This window comes from Carassius carassius, chromosome 2 (genome assembly GCF_963082965.1).
Source record: "Carassius carassius chromosome 2, fCarCar2.1, whole genome shotgun sequence".
Taxonomy (NCBI): Eukaryota; Metazoa; Chordata; class Actinopteri; order Cypriniformes; family Cyprinidae; genus Carassius; species Carassius carassius.
Window position 1 is genome coordinate 18293273 of NC_081756.1, and position 18951 is coordinate 18312223.

Genomic DNA, 18951 nt, shown 5'->3' on the forward strand with positions numbered 1-18951 from the left:
TTTTTTTTTCAGCTGGGAAAACTGCAATGGATGATTGTGTTTTAGGTGCATATGCATGTTTGTTGTGTTACTGCTTTTAGTTGCTACGGTTTACAACAAATGCAACATACCGGCTCGCTCAGGTTATAAAAAAATATACTTTTTAAACTATAAAAAAACCTATTTTTTTATAGGTTAATATAAAAAAATAATTTTTTTTATAATTTTTTGCACGATAATATCGTGTATTGTCGATCTCATGGGCTGACGATATGACGATTTGAAAAATGACCATATCGCCCAACACTAACGCACGTTATCGCACGACTCTTTTACCATGTGTTTTTAAGGAAGATCAACGTTCGCGACTGAAAAATATGTGCAAACTAATGAAGCATTTCAATGACCTGTATTTGCCGGAATTGCAGTGTGAAAGGGGCTTATGAGAGTTGAATCAGACATGAGTGCTGGGGAATACCTGAGGCTGTGCGTGACGCTGATCTTTAATAGGCAGAATCACAGGCAAATCCATAGAAATCACCTGAGACCTGCCTCTAATTAGCCACAAGCAGGCCTGGGATTATTTTGTAAATTACACCAGCGTGGCATTTGGAGTCTATGGTTGGGATGGGCTCTGTAAACACAGGAACTGACAGGGTGGTAGGGAGAGGAGGTAGGATTATTTTGGAATTTAAGGAATTTTAGGTCTTCGTCCACGGTGCCTTGTTAGCAAATATATTACTGGAATTCTTCTTCTTGTACGTTTCACACAAGTTTACAGTGAGCGGGATCAACACAAGCCTGTTCCTGGAGCCAGTGGAAGGGTCAGATGAGGGACCCAGTCCCGAATTTGAAAGGAAATCTTGAATTTTTTTCATGGGATTACCTTAATAGCCAGCCATTTCTTTAAGCAAAATGACAGAACGGAAGTCTATGCAAAATGTGTCAAATGCCTGTGTGTGTGGGAAGACGTCTGCTGAGTTTTGCAAGCTTCTGCATTTAAAGACAGGGTGCTGTTGTGAGATGGGGGAAGGGTGAAACTGAGTTGCTTCAGCGGCTCACCAGCCAAGCAAGTGACCATACAACCACTATATAGCATCTCCCTTTTCCAGTGCTACAGAAACACTTTCAGACAAGAGGACAACATTTGAATCAGTCTTCTGATAAAATTTATTACTCAAACATACAGATTTGTCTCCTATGCTGCTCTAACCAGATGTCTGCCACAGCTGCTTGTGCATATTGTGGGTTCCATCACATCTAACCTCCCCTCCTCTGAAGTGATAGTCCATCGATCTATATAATTTCTTATACTCAAGCTTTTCCTCGTCAGTCTCCTCCATGTGCACTATAAACAAAGGATCTTTGTGTGGAAGAGCTTCATTGCTCATCCAGCTGACCTTAGACACCCAGAGCCCCTCCTCCAGCAGAGAAACACTCTCAGCATTCTGCTGCATGCCCAGGCACCTCGGGGAGATGGGAAAGATTAAATGAGACCACTCTCGCTACATAACACATCCAGTTCCCGGAAATGCTTTCCATAGGCATGAGTTTGGACTAGAGGAAGGGAGGAGTGAGAAGGAAAGCAGAACAAGAGAAAGGCCAAGAGAGATTATATGGGTGGAAAAAAAAAAAAAAATTTTTTTTATATATATATATATAAAAGAATACTAGGAAGTCAAATAAACCCTGTTGCCCTACAGATTGAAGAGCTCAAGTCATGTTTCATATCTAGGGCCCTATGAAATCAGTTCCAGTTTCCATAGGTCTTAATAGGTCAATTTAGGGATGCTCTGATATTACAATTCTGATTGAATACTTACATGTTGAATAAGTAGAAAATAACTGAAAAATAGCCAAAATTAAAATTCTACACTATTGTCTAAATAAATAAAACAATAAAGCAGAAAAACTAAAAGTAAAAAACTTTAAAACTAAAGTCAATCATTTTAAATGCTAAAATTAAATTTAGCTAGCAAATGTAGCGTGACCCATTAAATATAATTATTAAAAAATTATAAGTACGAGTTATAATATTTTTCTTTATTTATTTAGTTTTATAAAAATAAAATAATAAACTAAATAATAATGTGTGTTAATACTATTTAAAATTAAAAGGTATATCTAGTATTAAATACAAAAAATTATTTTATAGTAAATTTAAAAATAAAATGCTAATATTTACTACTACTTTCTTTGTTTGCCTCTTTAAGAAGAATCACTTTATGTATTCCCCAATTGTAAGTCTCTTTGAATAAAGGTGTCTAAAAAATAAGTAAATAAAAGCCTTTTCATCATTTTCAGACTTAAAATCGCAGGCTTTTATTTTGGCAGGTTGCCGGCAAGTAAGTATATGCGCTTCCGGATTAAGTGCTGCCTCTGATTAAAGTGTCAGTGAATGAATGTCACAGTTTTGCATTGTATTTTGAAAATGGCATGGGATAGCCTAGATTTATGCTTTCAGTTTGAAAAGAAATATTATATAGTACAGTTTGTAGATCTTAAATGGTAATTGGCATTAACAACTGTCAACCATGTCGGTACGCAAATGCACTGTCAGAACTTTTTACAGCTCATTTTTTATTTTGGTCGCACATGGGGACCTGCAGACCACTTATGTGCACCCCTGAATTTAATATAATATAATAAGTCAACAAGTAGCAGAAGGGAAGAAAAAGTGCCCTAATAGTCTAATCTGCTGTTGTTAAACACTGTATGCCAGTGTTTCCCATTCACTGATTTCTGGTGGCCCGCCACAATATAATATATAATACACAATATCACTTTTCATTAGCGGGACAGGACAGCCAAAATGAGAACTACCTTTATACTGCACTATATGCCTAGACACCTTTATAAATATTACAAGATAAAAAAAAAACATTTCTGTTGCTAAATATATCCTCAAATGTATCACGTATACATTTATATTTAGTCATATTTAAATATAGTTTGTGTGTGTGTTTATATATGTTGTAAATTTGTATGCATACAAATATGTTATTAATGTTATTAATGTTATTAACTTTTCTGCAATGTAAAGATTCCTTTCACCATGTCCATCAAGCTATTTGAATCTGAATCTGTGGGAAACACTGGTATGATCAGAAAAGCTGCCCCGTTGAACATTCAGAATAGCGGCCATATTTTTAACAATGTAAATAAAAACATTTTCTATATGGATTATTCATTTGATACTTTGCATTACATTAAATCTAAAAAATCAACAACAACAACAGAACACAAGTTGCTTTTCAACTCACTGCTGTAGTTATTTGAGAGGTAGCATTCAAATCAGGCCATTCTTAAAAATATTCTTGTTTGCCGTAACCCGACCGACCCTGTCAATTTAGGACCGAGTCAATTTTTATTTATTTTTTTGCTTTTAGTCCGACCGACTTGCCGATTGTAAATTTGCGTTAAGACCGACCAATTTTTTTTTACTCTTCAAACAACTAATACAAAAGCAATAAAATAATATTTATTATATTTAAGTAAGTATTGTAAATATATAAATTTCCTAGGCCTACATACAAACGAAGGCTATCTTCTTTAATTAAAAAAAACCCAGTGACGTCATCTATATTTACACTATTGGTTAACGGATGTCACACTACGCCTGCGCTTCGTCTCATACTCTCATTCATTGTCAGTCAACGGTTCGCGCTTGGTAATGATGGCTGCGGCTGCAGTAAACTAAATGTTCGCGGTCACTGTTCAAAGTCATACGTGTTCGGGCACCATAATACATCTAAAAAATGCATTAAAACAACTCGACACCGCTTTAACTTGGCACGAAGTTCTGGAAAAACCCAGATCATTTCCCATCCCTTCTCCCGTCTAGTCTAAAACCGTGACCGTGTCGACTGTCACTTTATGTTCGAAAATCTTTTGCACGAATCAACCAACACAAGTTTCGAAAACGAAAATAGGAAATTGATTTTAACGACCTTCTCTCGGAGCGCGTCCAGGTTTTGTAAAAGTCTTTGGAGCGCGTAAAGTTTTTTTTTTTTTTGGAACACGTGTCACACAGCAATTGCAGCTTCGGACAAACACGCATAACAGCAAATAATACTTCTGCACAATGTTTCTCTTTTTACAACAGAAATGTTAATTCAGCCGGTATTCAGTCTCATACAGTTTTGGGCTTGAATCGCCTAGGGCTGTCAAAATAGCTGAAAAACTAAATTTGAATTTTTTTACTTAAATATAATCAAAATTCGAATTGTATTTGAATTTTAAATGCATAATTTCAGTTAGGGTGAAGAAAAGCTTTTTGCTTCTCTTCTGAAGCCTCAAGATAGCGCATCGAGCAAAATATTACTGCACGTTTATTCAAAGCATTAGAATACATGACTGTGAAAAAACAACATAATATTGAAAATAATTTTTATGAACCAATTATTATTAAGTTGCTTAAAGAACTATAAAAAACAGCGTCATGTATACATGCATTGTTAAATAAATAAAAAGAAACACACAGAATAATTTTTTTTACATTTAAAAACATGAGATGCAGTGGGATGGGAAACAAAAACCCAACATAAAGTCTCGAGATATTTTTAGAAAATTAAATACATTAATTTTACATGTCTTTCTAAACATGCGGCTCTCTTGTGCGAGACGCGAGTCCAACGGTGTCCCTCTAGAAAATGCGCGAAATATGCGTTCTGTGTGAACGGCTTGGTTTCAGTTTTGATGTAAACAAGATCTTCTCCACATTGATGTTCTCTTTTTTTTGTAGTGGCTTCAACTGGATAGGCTAACATAACCTTACAATGCAAGGCCACATAAGTCGTCATCGCATCTCGTGCGCCACTGATAAAGATCAAGTATACTTCGGCCGTCTGCGCACTGTCTGCATTATGTCTTTTTCGTCATCTGCGTGCAGGCATTTTTTGAGACCGCGCATAAGGTGCGCGTACACGAGGTGAAAGATGAGACAGCAGATACTGCGTGTCGAGCTCGCCCGCCTTTGAAATTTGTGTAGACACGGCTGTGGGCGCGGCGAGATGGAATGGAACACGGACTGTGAAGTACCGGGGCTCATAAGGCAGCTTCCTTATATTACCTATATTTGGTGTTATTTGCCATATAAAACTTATTTAGACATGCAAAATCGATTTTACAATCGATTCAATGAACACTTGTCACTCAAATCAAATAGGATTTTTTTTCTCACAAAAGTGACAACCCAAGAAAGCAAAGTAAACGATCTATCATTTGTAGGTTGCATTGATACCTAGCGTTGGATGCAAGTAAAACAGTATAACATTACCTCATTTTTTTCTTCTCACCTGAAATTCATGCAGTAAACATGTTTTTGACAAAGATTTTAATTTGTTTGTGGTCTATATAGCCTGCATCAAAATAAGGTTTGCAATTATGCGCCCAAAAGCACGGGTTGGAGACCCAGACAGTGACGTCCCGATATGCTAATTAGCTTAAATTCATACCTACATCACCAAAATTTTCCTTTTTTTTTTTACATTGAAACTTGAAAAAAAAAAATAATAGACAGACCTACCGACCCCTTTTTTTGCAGACCCCTGTTACTGCAAACCAAAATATTTTTAAGGATGGCCTCACTACTGCACAAACACACCCAAAACCACTTTATCACTGTATCTGCATTGCTAACAGAATGCAAACTATACCTATTCACCTTGCTCAAATGAGCATTCACAAAAGACCCTCCTTTTCCTCTGACCTTGGCCATGTGATGTTTTCCTAAGCTGTTAAGCCTCTCCCTCCCCCTTCACTGAAGTCCAATCCAAACCACAGCAGACACACGGCCTGCAGATCAGCTTTCAGTCACAAACACACAAGCCCACATTCTTGCACACTATCTCTCCCTCTCATCCTCACACTCCACACTAAAGCCATATAACGCAGGACCGCATGATTTCAGCAGCATTCCTATGCTGTTGCTTGAAGAGGGATGATGGTCCTCATGACCTTTACATAAAACAAATGAGGGAACTGATTTTACCGATGCAGAGAAAACAATGTGCAAGTGGACGAGGGGATACCCAATCAACACACACAAACAAACAAAAAAACTATATAACTGCTCTCTATATAGCTGGCCAATCTAACCACAGACTGCAAACAAGACAGTCTTCGAGCTTCGTTGATAGGATGTGATTCTACACTCAAACACAAAGCACATGACCGCAGGCAGGGAATAGAAATGACACACAGCCCGCCTCAGCTGTAGGGACAGAGCACAGGGAGCACTGGTGTACTTTGTCATGTGATTTTACCAGTTAAAAAAACACAAGTCACATGAGTCTCACACTGTAACTGTGTGTATATTTTCCCACTTTAGTTGCTTCTATTTTAGAACACTTGATGACTAATCTAATTAACAAAATATGCATTACAGTGAAAATAAAAAAATAACTGAAATCCGGTAGGTTTTGATTTGTTCATGCTTCTGTCAGCTGCATGAACATATACATTTTCTTTCTCGCATCACTTGCTTTAAATATGCTGTTTCGTTCGCTAACAAATGCATAGAAGCGACTAGCTGGATATAAACTAATGGTAACAGTGGTGACATCGAACATTTGGGTCAGATTTTTTTTGTCACATTTTTTCAACCGCTTGAGGTACCTTTAAAGTTGGCATACTCTCAGCCTTGTCGGAAAACATGCTGCTGTTCTTTCTCTACTAATGCAGCATCTACTCAAATTAATTACTTTAATGAATACTTTTTTGCAAAATCTCTGCTCTTCTGTGAACAACACAACGAAAACCTTGGGCCAAAGCAGCCCAGCTGGGGCTAGATGAGTGGTTATGAACAAAAGTGGAGTTTCTCCGCGTGTGGAGAGTGTCAGCGCCGCGGATAATTTCATAAAGCTAACAGCTATGACAGCTAAAACTTTTTAAAATAAGTTGAGTTCAAAACTCACTTTCAGTCATCAGCGAGTGTTTGAAATAACTTGATCCGATGTGGATTATAATGACCATACAAGGCAAAAATATTTATAGGCGAATACAAAAGACTATGCATGCTAGACATTAACATTACCACAGTAAACATGGTAAATACGACCACTTGAAGAAATCAGACTAGGGATGCACCGAATTTTCGGCCACCGAAAATTTTCGGCCGAAAATGGCCCAAAAGTGCATTTTCGGTTTTCGGCCGATAGACTTTTATCACCGAAACAACACGGCCGAAATGTTGTGATGACGCAAACAGAAACTGCGACCTGCACGTGCACCTGCATAGCGCAGACCACGAGCTCCCCGTGACATTCACTTCACACCAGTGAGAACATTCTCTCTCTTCTTATTCTTTTATTCGCAGCACTAAAGCGTCTCCTAACAAAGAGATTAAGACGGACCACGAAGTGAAAACAAAGCAAAGTACAGTCTTATAGAGTCTGTTAGCACACGTCTCACTGAGATCTTTTCGATTCTTCTGCACTTCATCGCGAATGTGCTTGATCCGCGTTATAAAGACCATTACTTGGATGCGGAAATTAGGCAGCGCGCACGAGAAATGATCCAGGCCGCGCTGGGTGCGGAGAACCCGCGTGGAGACGGAGAAGCGCCAAGCGCAGGAGACTGAGATCAGAGCGCAGAAAATAAGACTCGTCTCTGCACCAGATGAGGGGCATGCACCCTCGGTGTCTGATATATTCAGTGGAATTCTGCAAGAAAGTGCCTCAAATAATAATACGTTGGCTATATTGTTCTTAGGCTACTATATATGTGACATATATATATATATATACATACACACATATACATACATAATATCAGATTGTAGCCATATTTCTGCTAGATTTCTGCTTTAATTTGATAAAAATGTTTATTTATGCCCAGGCCCTATTTAAATACACTCTCTCAAATATTTCTCAAATGTCAGGCAGATGACAAGCTCAACTGCTCAACAGCTAGATGGTTATCTGTCTGAAGTCCCCATCCCCAGAAGTGATAACAGTCTTGCCTATACTGGAGAATTAATGCACTTTCTAGTCCTACAGAGAAAAATTTCAAATGCACTTCTAAATGCACTTTGTTTTTATGAGAGAACAGTTCATTTTAAAACCTTTCTGCAGGCCAGTAGGCCTGTACATTATTATTTAATATACACATGAGTGGGATAAATTTTTAGTTTGAATTTTATTTTATACTGTGCATTGTTGCAATGTGCTTAATAAATATTTGCATAATTTCTAATTATGTATTTTTATGGTTTTTTTTAAATAATTTATGTAATTGTAATTATCTTTGAAACTAATATTAATTTATGCAATTGCAATGTCTTAATTTTAGTAAAGTTAGTACACGGTCATAGCAATAAATGCAATGGTACTAATAATTGGCATAATTTCTTTCGGTGTTTCGGTTTCGGTTTTCGGCATTGGTTTTCTCTTTTTCGGTTTTCGGTTTCGGCCAAGAATTTTCATTTCGGTGCATCCCTAAATCAGACGTCAGCTTCTTATTCTCTATCACAGTCGTGTATTTTTTTAGTAACATTTTATCTGTCATAAGTCTTGTCTCGAGAGTTTAGCTCCGCGTAGCCTATGTCATATAAAATATAATAATGTTTTTTGTTCGGGAGCTTTTATAAAAGTAATAATCATTATTCTTTCTAAATTATGTACATGGGTTACTGTGACTACAAATAAACAGAAACAGACTCGACTGAAAAAGCAGGCAACGTTAATAAAGCTTTATTTCTGTGTGACTAATTTTCAACACTGATAAATTAATAATGATCAATGTATGTATCTTTACAACACTCAAGCCGAGGCACTGAACTTCTTTTTGCAAGAATTTGAGAACTTCCTGCAGGTCATCAGAAAACAAAAATGGGAAAAAGGAGAGAATTTTGTTTGATTTTGGTCCACAGTAAGAAAAATGGGGGCATTCCCCATGATATGGGGCTCATCATTAAAGCATACAATGGACATACCTAGCATACCTTTTCACATTTTTGGGTTTCTCAGAAGTTGAAGTCATAGTTGGCTTAATTTCTATGGCAGTGAATCGAAGACTACATCAAATAATTTTTGCATTCTCATTTGCTCAAACAGCTAAAGAAAACTCCTGATGCTGATGAGCATTGACACACGTCAATGGAATAGAGCCCGACCGATATATCGCTTTGCCGATATTATTGGCCAATATGAGCCTGTCGCCGATATATCGGTATCGGCGAATATGCTGCAGATATGACCTTTTTTTTTACATAACATATAATGCAGATAAAATGCTTGAAATGGTGTAATTACTTAGTTTGTCCAGCAGAGTGTGCTCCATTGTTTAGTACTGGCGACCTGGATGAAACACTTTAAAGTTTAAGTCTATGGAAAACCACTGAAACTTTGAACGTCCATATCTCCATAACGGCTCTGAGAATCCGCACCAAATTCGAGGGATCCCTTCAGCTCGAGGAACCCTCTGGAACGCAATCGTAGTGTACGTCTAGAGGTCCTCTTTCAAATGAGACCATCCCGTGTCGATAGCCCCCTGGGTTCGGGAGATATGGATGGTTAAATTTGTCGTCCAGTGCAGACCGATCTAGCAATCCGGGGGGGGGGCACCGACGTGCGGAGAGTAGTGTTCAAGAGGGCTCCTCGAGCTGAAGGGATCCCCCGAATTTCTACACAAACAATAACGGCCGATATATCAATATCTGCCTTTTTTTTTTTACTCCCTAATATCGGTATCTGCCCCAAAAAACACATATTGGTTGGGCTCTACAATGGAAAGCCTTCATAATAATGGAGACCGCCAGCTTCATGTCCAAACCCAGATGTGCCCTCTCATCAGGTACCAACAGCTTCTCACCATAGTCGTAAACAGCCATGAACCTCAAATAAGTTTCACATAATGCCATGTGAAGATCTTTAAATATGCTTCACCAGACATCTATCTCTTGCAAATATTACGATACTTGATGAAATCCAGTTAAAAGGACATATTGATGTGAATTCTCACCTGAAGGCATCTCCAACCGTAACGATCTCCACTTCACTGTCCGTGGAGGTGACGTTGATCTCCTCGCTGGCAGGCACTGCAGGTGCAGGAGTCGCTTCAATCACAACCACATCCTCATCCAGGACACCTGAATGATAAAATGGAAATTAAGCTCATCAATGCTAACATTCAAGCAATAATGCACTTCAATCAACTTGCATAAAGCAAATACACCTGATTCAGAACAATTATGGAAACTGATACATGAAGATGAAGAGATATAACTGAGCCAACAAGAACTCATTTTACTTTTATAGTATATTTCTATTATACATGTAAATTATGTTTGTAGAATTGCCTAAATGAAACCATGATTTCAGGCCTCAGTGATTTACATTGCGTGTCTCACTTTAGCTGAACTTGCACCTGCACTGATACTAAGTTGCTCTTTTGGTTCACATGGCCTTCAACATGTTATTTTGATGAAAATAACACTGAATAACCACTTTAATATACAATTCAAATATGTTCTGGCATTGACTAACTCTAAATCAAAAATAGACCAGTGAAAATATTATTAATAATATTTTTTGAAAGTTTAAGTCATGATCAGGGGTTAAAGTGGAAAAAAATCCTGAGCCTGAACTTTTTTTTGGGGGGGGGAGGGGGTGTTTGGAGAGAAACTCCACAGACAGACTTAATTCAAATATTGACGATAGTAACAAAAATACAGTAACAAGAGCTTAAAGTGCTTAGAAAATGGTAAACAGACTGAGATAGACAAGAATCTCTTCAATGATTATGTTTGGCACCATTTATTTAAAAGTACTATGTCAAATAAAGTGTTTTCTTCTAAACAATAACAAGTGCTTAAAGTGCTTAATTAAGTGCTCAAAGTGCTAAAGAACTGAACTGCTAAACTGAAGATTAGAAGTGAAAATCAAGGCTAATATCACTTTTTTTCTGGGATGTAACTCGCATGTTGATTTGAAACCAACAGGTTAGTGAACGCTTTTTTTGTCTTCTGCCAGTTTTCTACACAGGGTGACCAGTGGCTGCGAAATTCTGAATGACAAATCATTTTCTGCTATAAATGTGCACACACGTATTTTTTAATCGCAGACATGGTCAGTCATAGACAACGGTGTGTCAGCTAATAGTTGCTCCCGGCTAGAGACCTGCACTTCCGCGGGAGTACCGTGGGACCCAGCGCCACCGAGTGCGGCGCGGGACAATATTTGATGGGTGAATGCGGACGCGGGCGGCAAGATATTATTGTGTGCGGGTTGCGGGAAAATAAAATTATTTGCGGGACAAATAAAAGACAAAATAACAAAACAAAATAAAAGAACTAGAAACAAATAGACCTTTGTTTATAATAAAATTAAATAGACTTTGCGGAATGGAAGGATGCGGATGATACCATAGACAGCGACGTGTAATTCGATTCCGTAATAGCGATATATTTAAATGTCAAATTGGATGGATTAGAAGCACACAGACCGGATGATGTCCTCCAGTGGTGGAAAAGACGAATTTCTGAGATTAAGCAAACACGCCATGTACTTTGCATTCCAGCTAGTGCACCATCGGAGAGGGCTTTCAGTATTTGCGGTATACTGGAGCAGAGAAGGATTGAACTGAAGCTCTCAACAGAGAACGACACTGATATTCCTGCATGGGCACATTAAGTAGTCGTACAGTTTTTTTTTTGTTTTTTTTTGTCAATTCAGTTTTTTATTTATTTATTTATTTATTTATTTACCTAATATTTAAAATTGGTCTATTTTGTTATTGAGGAATAAGGATATTTTTTGTTAAATGTTTGAATGAATTGCTCAGGCCCCATAAGCTACTTTTCCTTTGAAACTGAAATAAATCCAGGTCTATTATTATTATATAATTTATAAGGCTATATAGCCTAATTATTATAGGTAGGCCTATATATATTTTTTTATTTACATTTCTTACTTTTTTTACTGTATATGTTCTAAGTTCCTTGTTCATGTTCATACTTTTAATTAAACGCAAATAAAACGAAACATTTGTTTATTTTCAGTTTCTTTTTAAATTTATATTCAACAGGGGAGCAAGTGAAAAAATAAGAGTAGCAGGCAGAATATGCAATGTATTTAAAAAAAAAAGAAAAACTACTGTAGGCTATACGGGAGCGGGAGAAAATAACATATTTTTGCGGGAGCGGGACGGAAAAATCCCTCCCGCGCAGGTCTCTACTCCCAGCAACGTCGTGGTAAATTTGAGTGCACGGGCAGCGGCTCTATGACCAGAGTCTGGTGCTGCTTTCCAGGCAGGTTTTAGCTCGCCAGTCACTATTTCAAACCATGACTAATGACTTTTGACTTCTGAGCGCAGGGAAATTTAGCTAGATTATTAATTTTATTGCAACGTTACATTGTCCTAAAATCTATTTTTCAACGTGTACCACTTGCATAAACACTGGCTGTTGTTTCGCGTGCTGTGTGACGTCAGAACTCGGAGTACATCGATCTAGTACGAGTTCACGGGTGGGAAGTATGGCGTATGGGCGTCAATCATCCTTACGCCCTTCTCTGCTTCTGATAGGCTTGTAACGTTAGTTAAAGCTGCGTTCCTCTCATATGATTGGTATAAGAAATAAATTGGCTCGAAAATATTAAACTGCATGCTCTCAAATATTATATTATTATTTTTCCCTCACGGCCACACGCCGGAGATCCGGCACGGTGCTGGAATACTTTAAGCCCTGCATGATGGTTCTAAAACCCCCAAGGTCCCTTATTTTGTAGTACTAATGATGAGATTTTTTATATATGTTTTACTTAGAATTTTTACCCAATAAAATATTTGAGTGCTTGGCATAATTATAAAAACATACGTTTATTATAGAAAATTCCCATGGCCCCACAACCATAAATAAGTGGTTTGAAAAATAGATGGATGGATTGAAATTCCCATGGAATTCCCCCCCAGTGGGCTCCGGCCCCTGGTTGAGAACTACTTGTTTAAATCAGATAAGAGCAGGTGGTTATTTCATTTTGCACAGGGCAGAAAGCCTATCTATCTCTGTTGTCCATTTACAGTCATTTTGGTCCGACCTCATGCATACCTCATGCATACATTTATATTATTTACATCAAGCTTTTGAATGGTATAGTATTGCATATTGTTATTGAAACTTCATAATGTTTCACTTGATTATACATTTAGTCAGGAATTATAGTTTGGAAAAAGTCTAACTAGTAAAATGTTTACACGTTATGTGAAAACTAGTACAAGTATATAAATAAATAATAAGAGACTCAAGTTTAATATCTCTGCTGAATAAAGTGCTTCATTTTTTTTTTCTGAGGAAATCCAAATCTCAAATACTCAACCAAATCACATTTTGGGGTGAATTATATCTTATTCCTCTCATCGCGAAGCAAACAGTAAAATAAAATAAAAAACTTTATTTAACATTAGAATCTGAATAGCGCGTTCAGCGCAGGGGCGTGGTCACATTAGAAGATAATGAAGGGAGATGTGAAAAACGGACATCGCGTTGTTTTCATATGGACTACTTTATCACAGAATATCTGTTTTCGGCGGCACTTGTTTAGTAAAAGTAGACATGTCAAGCTTTCTATAGATATCTCTCTCATGTCTCTTCGTTGAGTATTCACTGAGTTACAGTTCATTTTAATGACGTGTTTGTAAATGAAGATCAGCGCAGACAAAGGCTGCAGACAGCACACCTTGTTTGTTATCTTTATTTTATAAGTGCACAAAGTTTTGTTGTTATTGTCTGTATACAAATAAAAGTAAACCCTTTACAGATTCGATTGATGTATTGATCTTATCTGTACGATCAAAACTGAAAGTGTAATTTAAGTTTTTTGGGGTTATCAGGAGAAAATGACTCATAACGCGTATACACGTTAACCGACTTAAGATGGTTGTACAGAACAATTCAAAACAAAAGAAAACAGACTGCTCTCTGCTTATGTAACTTTAATCCGTATGAAATGTGCATTTCTCTGGCGCGTTCACTACTGCAAAGATCGCGAGACAGCATCATCAACTTTATCTTTGCAGTCGACACGACACTGATAGAGAAAACACTTGTTTATTAATAATTATATTCATAAAATATAAAATATTCATAATTATTACTTTTGCCTGTTCTTTGTGACAGCTTTTAGGTGCGTTATTGGCAGCGCCACCCTTACATGTTAGCCTACATGAACGCGTGAACTGAACTGAGCTCGTCACAGCTGGACTGCTTGTTATGATGTCAAGGTCATTTTTAATGTGCATAAATTCAATTAGGCTAAACATAGCCTAACTGTTACCTTTATCTTACCTTAATCAGCACCTGGCCTGTCTAAAACCTTCTAGATTTCAAGCCATTCCACCACTTTTCTAACTGCCAACTAAGCTTGTGGATAGGAGGGGCAGGTGGGCGGCGGGTTAACATGCACCGCTCTGATTGGCCGAAAGCTTTTCACTCCACTTACACACTGTGGATCAGAGGCAGAATCAGCGTCATAGATTGCGTAGAAACTGAAATCGGTGAAATGCTAGAAGCAACAAAATGCGTACCTAGAGAGCAGCGAATCGTACAAGTGTACTTATGGGTCAAAATGCATGCAGAGTACGAAAAATGCGTACATGTTGGCAGGTCTGCTCATGAAAGCATCAAGCGTTACACAGGAATTCGAGAAAAAAAAATTCATATTCTCAACACAGCATAAAGTAGGGCTGCACGATGTGTCGTTTAAGCATTGATATCGCGATGTACGAATCCACGATAGTCACATCGCAGGATGTGCGATGTAGGCTGTCGTAGTTGATCTGTTATTCATTAACTGTACGGGCCAGCTGCTCCCAGCCCTTGACGAATGTGATCCGCAGATTAATTGCACAGCTTAACCATCATAGAGTGAAAGTTGTTTCATTGACAGGACTGAAAAACACATGCAAGTTTAACAGGGCAGAGAGAGAGAGAGCGCGAGAGAGACACACAGAGAGAGAGCGCGCGCGAGAGAGACAGAGAGGGAGAGAGAGAGCGCGCGCGCGCGAGAGAGAGACAGAGAGGGAGAGCGCGCGCGAGAGAGACAGAGAAAGAGCGTGCGCGAGAGAGACAGAGAGAGAGAGAGCGCACGCGAGAGAGACAGAGAGAGAGAGAGAGAGAGAGAGAGAGCGAGAGCGTGCGCGAGAGAGACAGAGAGCGTGCGCGCGCGAGAGAGAGACAGAGAGAGAGAGAGCGTGCGTGCGCGAGAGAGAGACAGAGAGAGACCGAGCGCGCGCGAGAGAGAGACAGAGAGAGAGCGAGCCGTCTTCAAATAACACGAGCGCTGTCTTGCTCTCTCTCCCTCCCGCATATTAATCAATTGACGCGATGGTGTCGATGTTTAAATCATTTAAAATGAGAATGTAAGTGTGCTCACCCCATTTTTGTTTGTAAGAAAAAATATCGCAATATATATCGCAGAAAAATAAAATATCGCAATGTCATTTTTTCCCAATATCGTGCAGCCCTAGCATAAAGTGACATCTGTATCTAATTGCTTGAGATTTGTGGCCACTAAAAATCTTTAAATCACATATGATGACGTTTGCCACCACAAAAACACTCAAAACTTGAATCAGTGAAGGGCTTCACTGGTAAAATGATTATTTTTAAAGTATAACCAACTTACATCTATATTTAAATGTCCAACAGAATCCCTGCAGGTTTTATGATGAGAAGGATGCATACACACACTACTATCAAAGAGATCAGTGGTCATCATCTGCTTCAATCATTTCTTTCATAGTGTTATCTGAGCTTCCCAAGTCTTCTGAAAGCTACACTTGGCCCCACTCATTAATCTAGAGCAGAAGCAATATCAACCTCAGTAGCTACAGCTGTTTAATTGAGGATGGTTTGGTTCAGCAATAGAGCCAACCAATGCTTCAGGCAGGCGCGCTTATGTATGCGCCGGGGAAGCTAAATGTAGGTCAAAGATGTGCTTTGCAGTATGCTGGCACAGGCTTTTGTAGTACAATCACTCGTCTCTTTTCTGATTGGCTTTCCTTCTTGACTTCTCATTCTTTCTTTAACTCAAGCTCTGCCTGGATTTGGTGTCAAGAGGCCCAGGGTGTGTTCAAAATAAAGCTCACAAGCATAGCTGGTTCATGTCTCAGGGCGCATAGAAAACAACTTCTACACAAGCTCCATTTTCTACAGAAAATGACATCCAGAAATACATAAAAGAGACAACCTGAAAAACACTGATATGAATAACAGTAGTTCCATGACTTGGTTTTCAATAAAAGGTCTAAACGAGACTTGACTTTGTGCGCCCATTCATGGTATCAGCTTTCCTGTCATAATTTCTAAACATCTATTAATAATGGCTTTTTTTTTAACAGCAGTCAGGCTCAAATGTTTGCTTCTCACATGCATATCGTGGCACTAGTTAGCATGTACACCACTTGCACTTTACACTGAATGCAATGTTAAAACAACTTTACTTCAGCACTGTAAGGTTGTTGTGTCTTACTATCTGTGTTAGGCATGTTTGTGCACTGAGGCAGAAGCTTGTGATTCATCATCATTCTCTGGGGTGTGTTGTTAAGGTCGCTTTCCCACTGAGTGCTGCTGCTTAGCACCCTGCTCTTACACTGTTCCCCACACTGGCCACAAAAAATTATCACACTACCAAACATAGCTTCAACTTACAGAGGTAAACACACAACCATAATATTTCATGTGCACTACCATTCATGGTTACAATTCTGCAATCCTCTGTGAATGTACTATCATAAACGCGTTCTTTGTAATGTCTCAGCCAGATAATTAGACTACATGCTAGTGCTGGGCGGTATACCGATTCATACTGAAAACCGGTGTATATTTTTGTTACGATATTCATTTTTAATATACCGCCATACCGATGTATTTAATTACTCAGCGTTCGGAACGAATGTTATGCTGCGCCGCGGCCGCGCGGCACTGTTTCAGATGGACCCTTTACAATGTTGCACTTCTAAGTAGCGACTGCGAGTTGTGGTGAGGGTAAACACTGCAGTCTATTTTTGCTGTGCTGCAGGCGATGAATGAAAGTGAAAGCGCATTGTTCGCGGGAAAAATGAACATGGATTGACAAGGAAATGCCGTCATTTCAGAATAAATGTATGCTAATTAAATGCTGTTTCACACGCAACATGGGTTTTTGGCTAGGTTTAAAACAAGAAAAAGTGCACTTTTAGATAAACAAGGAAAACAATATATATTCACTTTTATGGAGGCAGAAAAACTAAGTTCATTAAGACCCGTGGGATTGCTTGTGATAAAGATTTAAATGCCAAAAGGCACAAGACTGTTTCTGTCTGTGGTGTTTTAATTTTAAATATTTTAACAAGAAAAGTAGGCTTATTATTGTGTTTAAATGTTTTGCCGCTTGCTTAAGCAGCTTATTATACAAACTTAGAAGTAAAATGCATGAATAATGCGTGCTGATATGAGTAAAGTCATACCAAATCGGGGAAGTGAACTGCAATTAATGACATATTATTTGATAAAAATGTGTGCGTTTCACTCATTTTCATGATGAGCGTGACTGACGCACTATAAGCAGACAGCTGAATATTTAATTTCTGTTCACCTTCAGCGTTCTTTAGAGCATTTGCAGTACATTTGTAAGACAGACATAAGTGCCATTAAACTGAAGCTTTGGAAACAACACGGTTCAAAACAGATATAAAAGTGAAGAGAGCAATGCTATGCATTTTGCCGCCTGTGTACCGTTACACCCTTTGAGGTGATGTAACATGGCAAGCCTGTAGGAAGGAATGAACTATGAAAACCTTTGAGAGCTTCTCTGATCTTATCCACTCATTTCCAAAGAATCTCTCTGCTTTCCAACCTGATAACTCTTAATTAGATTTTTAATCTTTATGTTAAAGATTAAGAAATTTGGCAGGAAATGGATCTGCTGACATGACATTTGATTTCAGATGGAATGCTGCATGCAAAAAAGTCCTCCTAAAACATCACATTTAAGCAAAGAGAATAGAAAAATATACATGTCATAAGTTTGGGGTCAGGGAGCGGTTACATTTTTTGTAAGAAATCTGAATTTATTTGATCAAAAATGTGTGACATGATTCTTCAATTATAATATGCTAATTTGGTGCTCAAAATGCATTTCTTACAATTATCAAAGTTAAAAAGAGTTGTGATACAGATTCTTTGGTGAACAAAAAAACGTCCAACATCAGTGGATTGTTGTTTTAAGTGAATTGTGCAAGTATGAAAAGTATTCAATATTTAAAGCTGCAGTCCGTAACTTTTGACGCTCTAGCGCAGGGCTATTCAATTGGCGGCCCGCGGGCCACATGCGGCCCGCCAATCATCTCCATGCGGCCCGACGGCACCAACCTCCCTCCTCCTCTTTTCGCTCCGATTGACCTGAGAAACGTTTTACGTGTGAATATTTCAGCAGTTATTATATGTGTCCCGAATTTATGTCGACTGAACCAGCGATAGGCTACCAATCCTTCATGAATGAATCATTCTTTTGGTTCGATTCTTTCTAAACACGCTTGCATAACGGTCTAAAACTATTCGGATTCATTCGGACCGCTCCGTAACTGAATCATCTGAAGCGGTTTCTCGTTCAGTACAGTTACAACAAATAGCGATGTTTTCAGTTGTTTCACTAGTTGTTTAAACACGGCCCAGCGCGGAGTTGCGTTTACTCCCGGTCCCGGACACACTAATATTAAACAGCGTTGCGACAACCAGTGGAAGCGTTTCAGTTCGACAGAAACATTTCTGTTACAAACCACAAATCACTCGATGATTTAATTAGTATTAAATCGGATGAAACAGCCTCAACATTCCCAACAAGACTGATGAGGAAAGCAGGAGAAACATTGTGGCATGACCGAAATTAGAAGACTTTAAATCCCCTAATCACCCTTACAAACATTTACCACATTTACTGTAGTAATTTACCATGGTTGGGCAGAAATGTGCAATATTTATATTGAATACTATGT

The 18951-nt window shown here is 38.4% G+C and overlaps 1 protein-coding gene across 5 annotated transcripts in view; it reads right to left on the reverse strand.

Moving 5' to 3' along the window:
- LOC132105346 (E3 ubiquitin-protein ligase Arkadia-like) overlaps window positions 1-18951 on the reverse strand; it is a 54408-nt gene that overhangs the window by 21444 nt on the left and 14013 nt on the right. For all 5 annotated transcript variants that reach the window (XM_059510460.1, XM_059510457.1, XM_059510450.1 and 2 more), the window contains exon 3: window positions 9943-10069. In XM_059510460.1, coding sequence (XP_059366443.1) covers window positions 9943-10069 — 127 coding nt within the window. The remainder of the gene's footprint in view (window positions 1-9942; window positions 10070-18951) is intronic.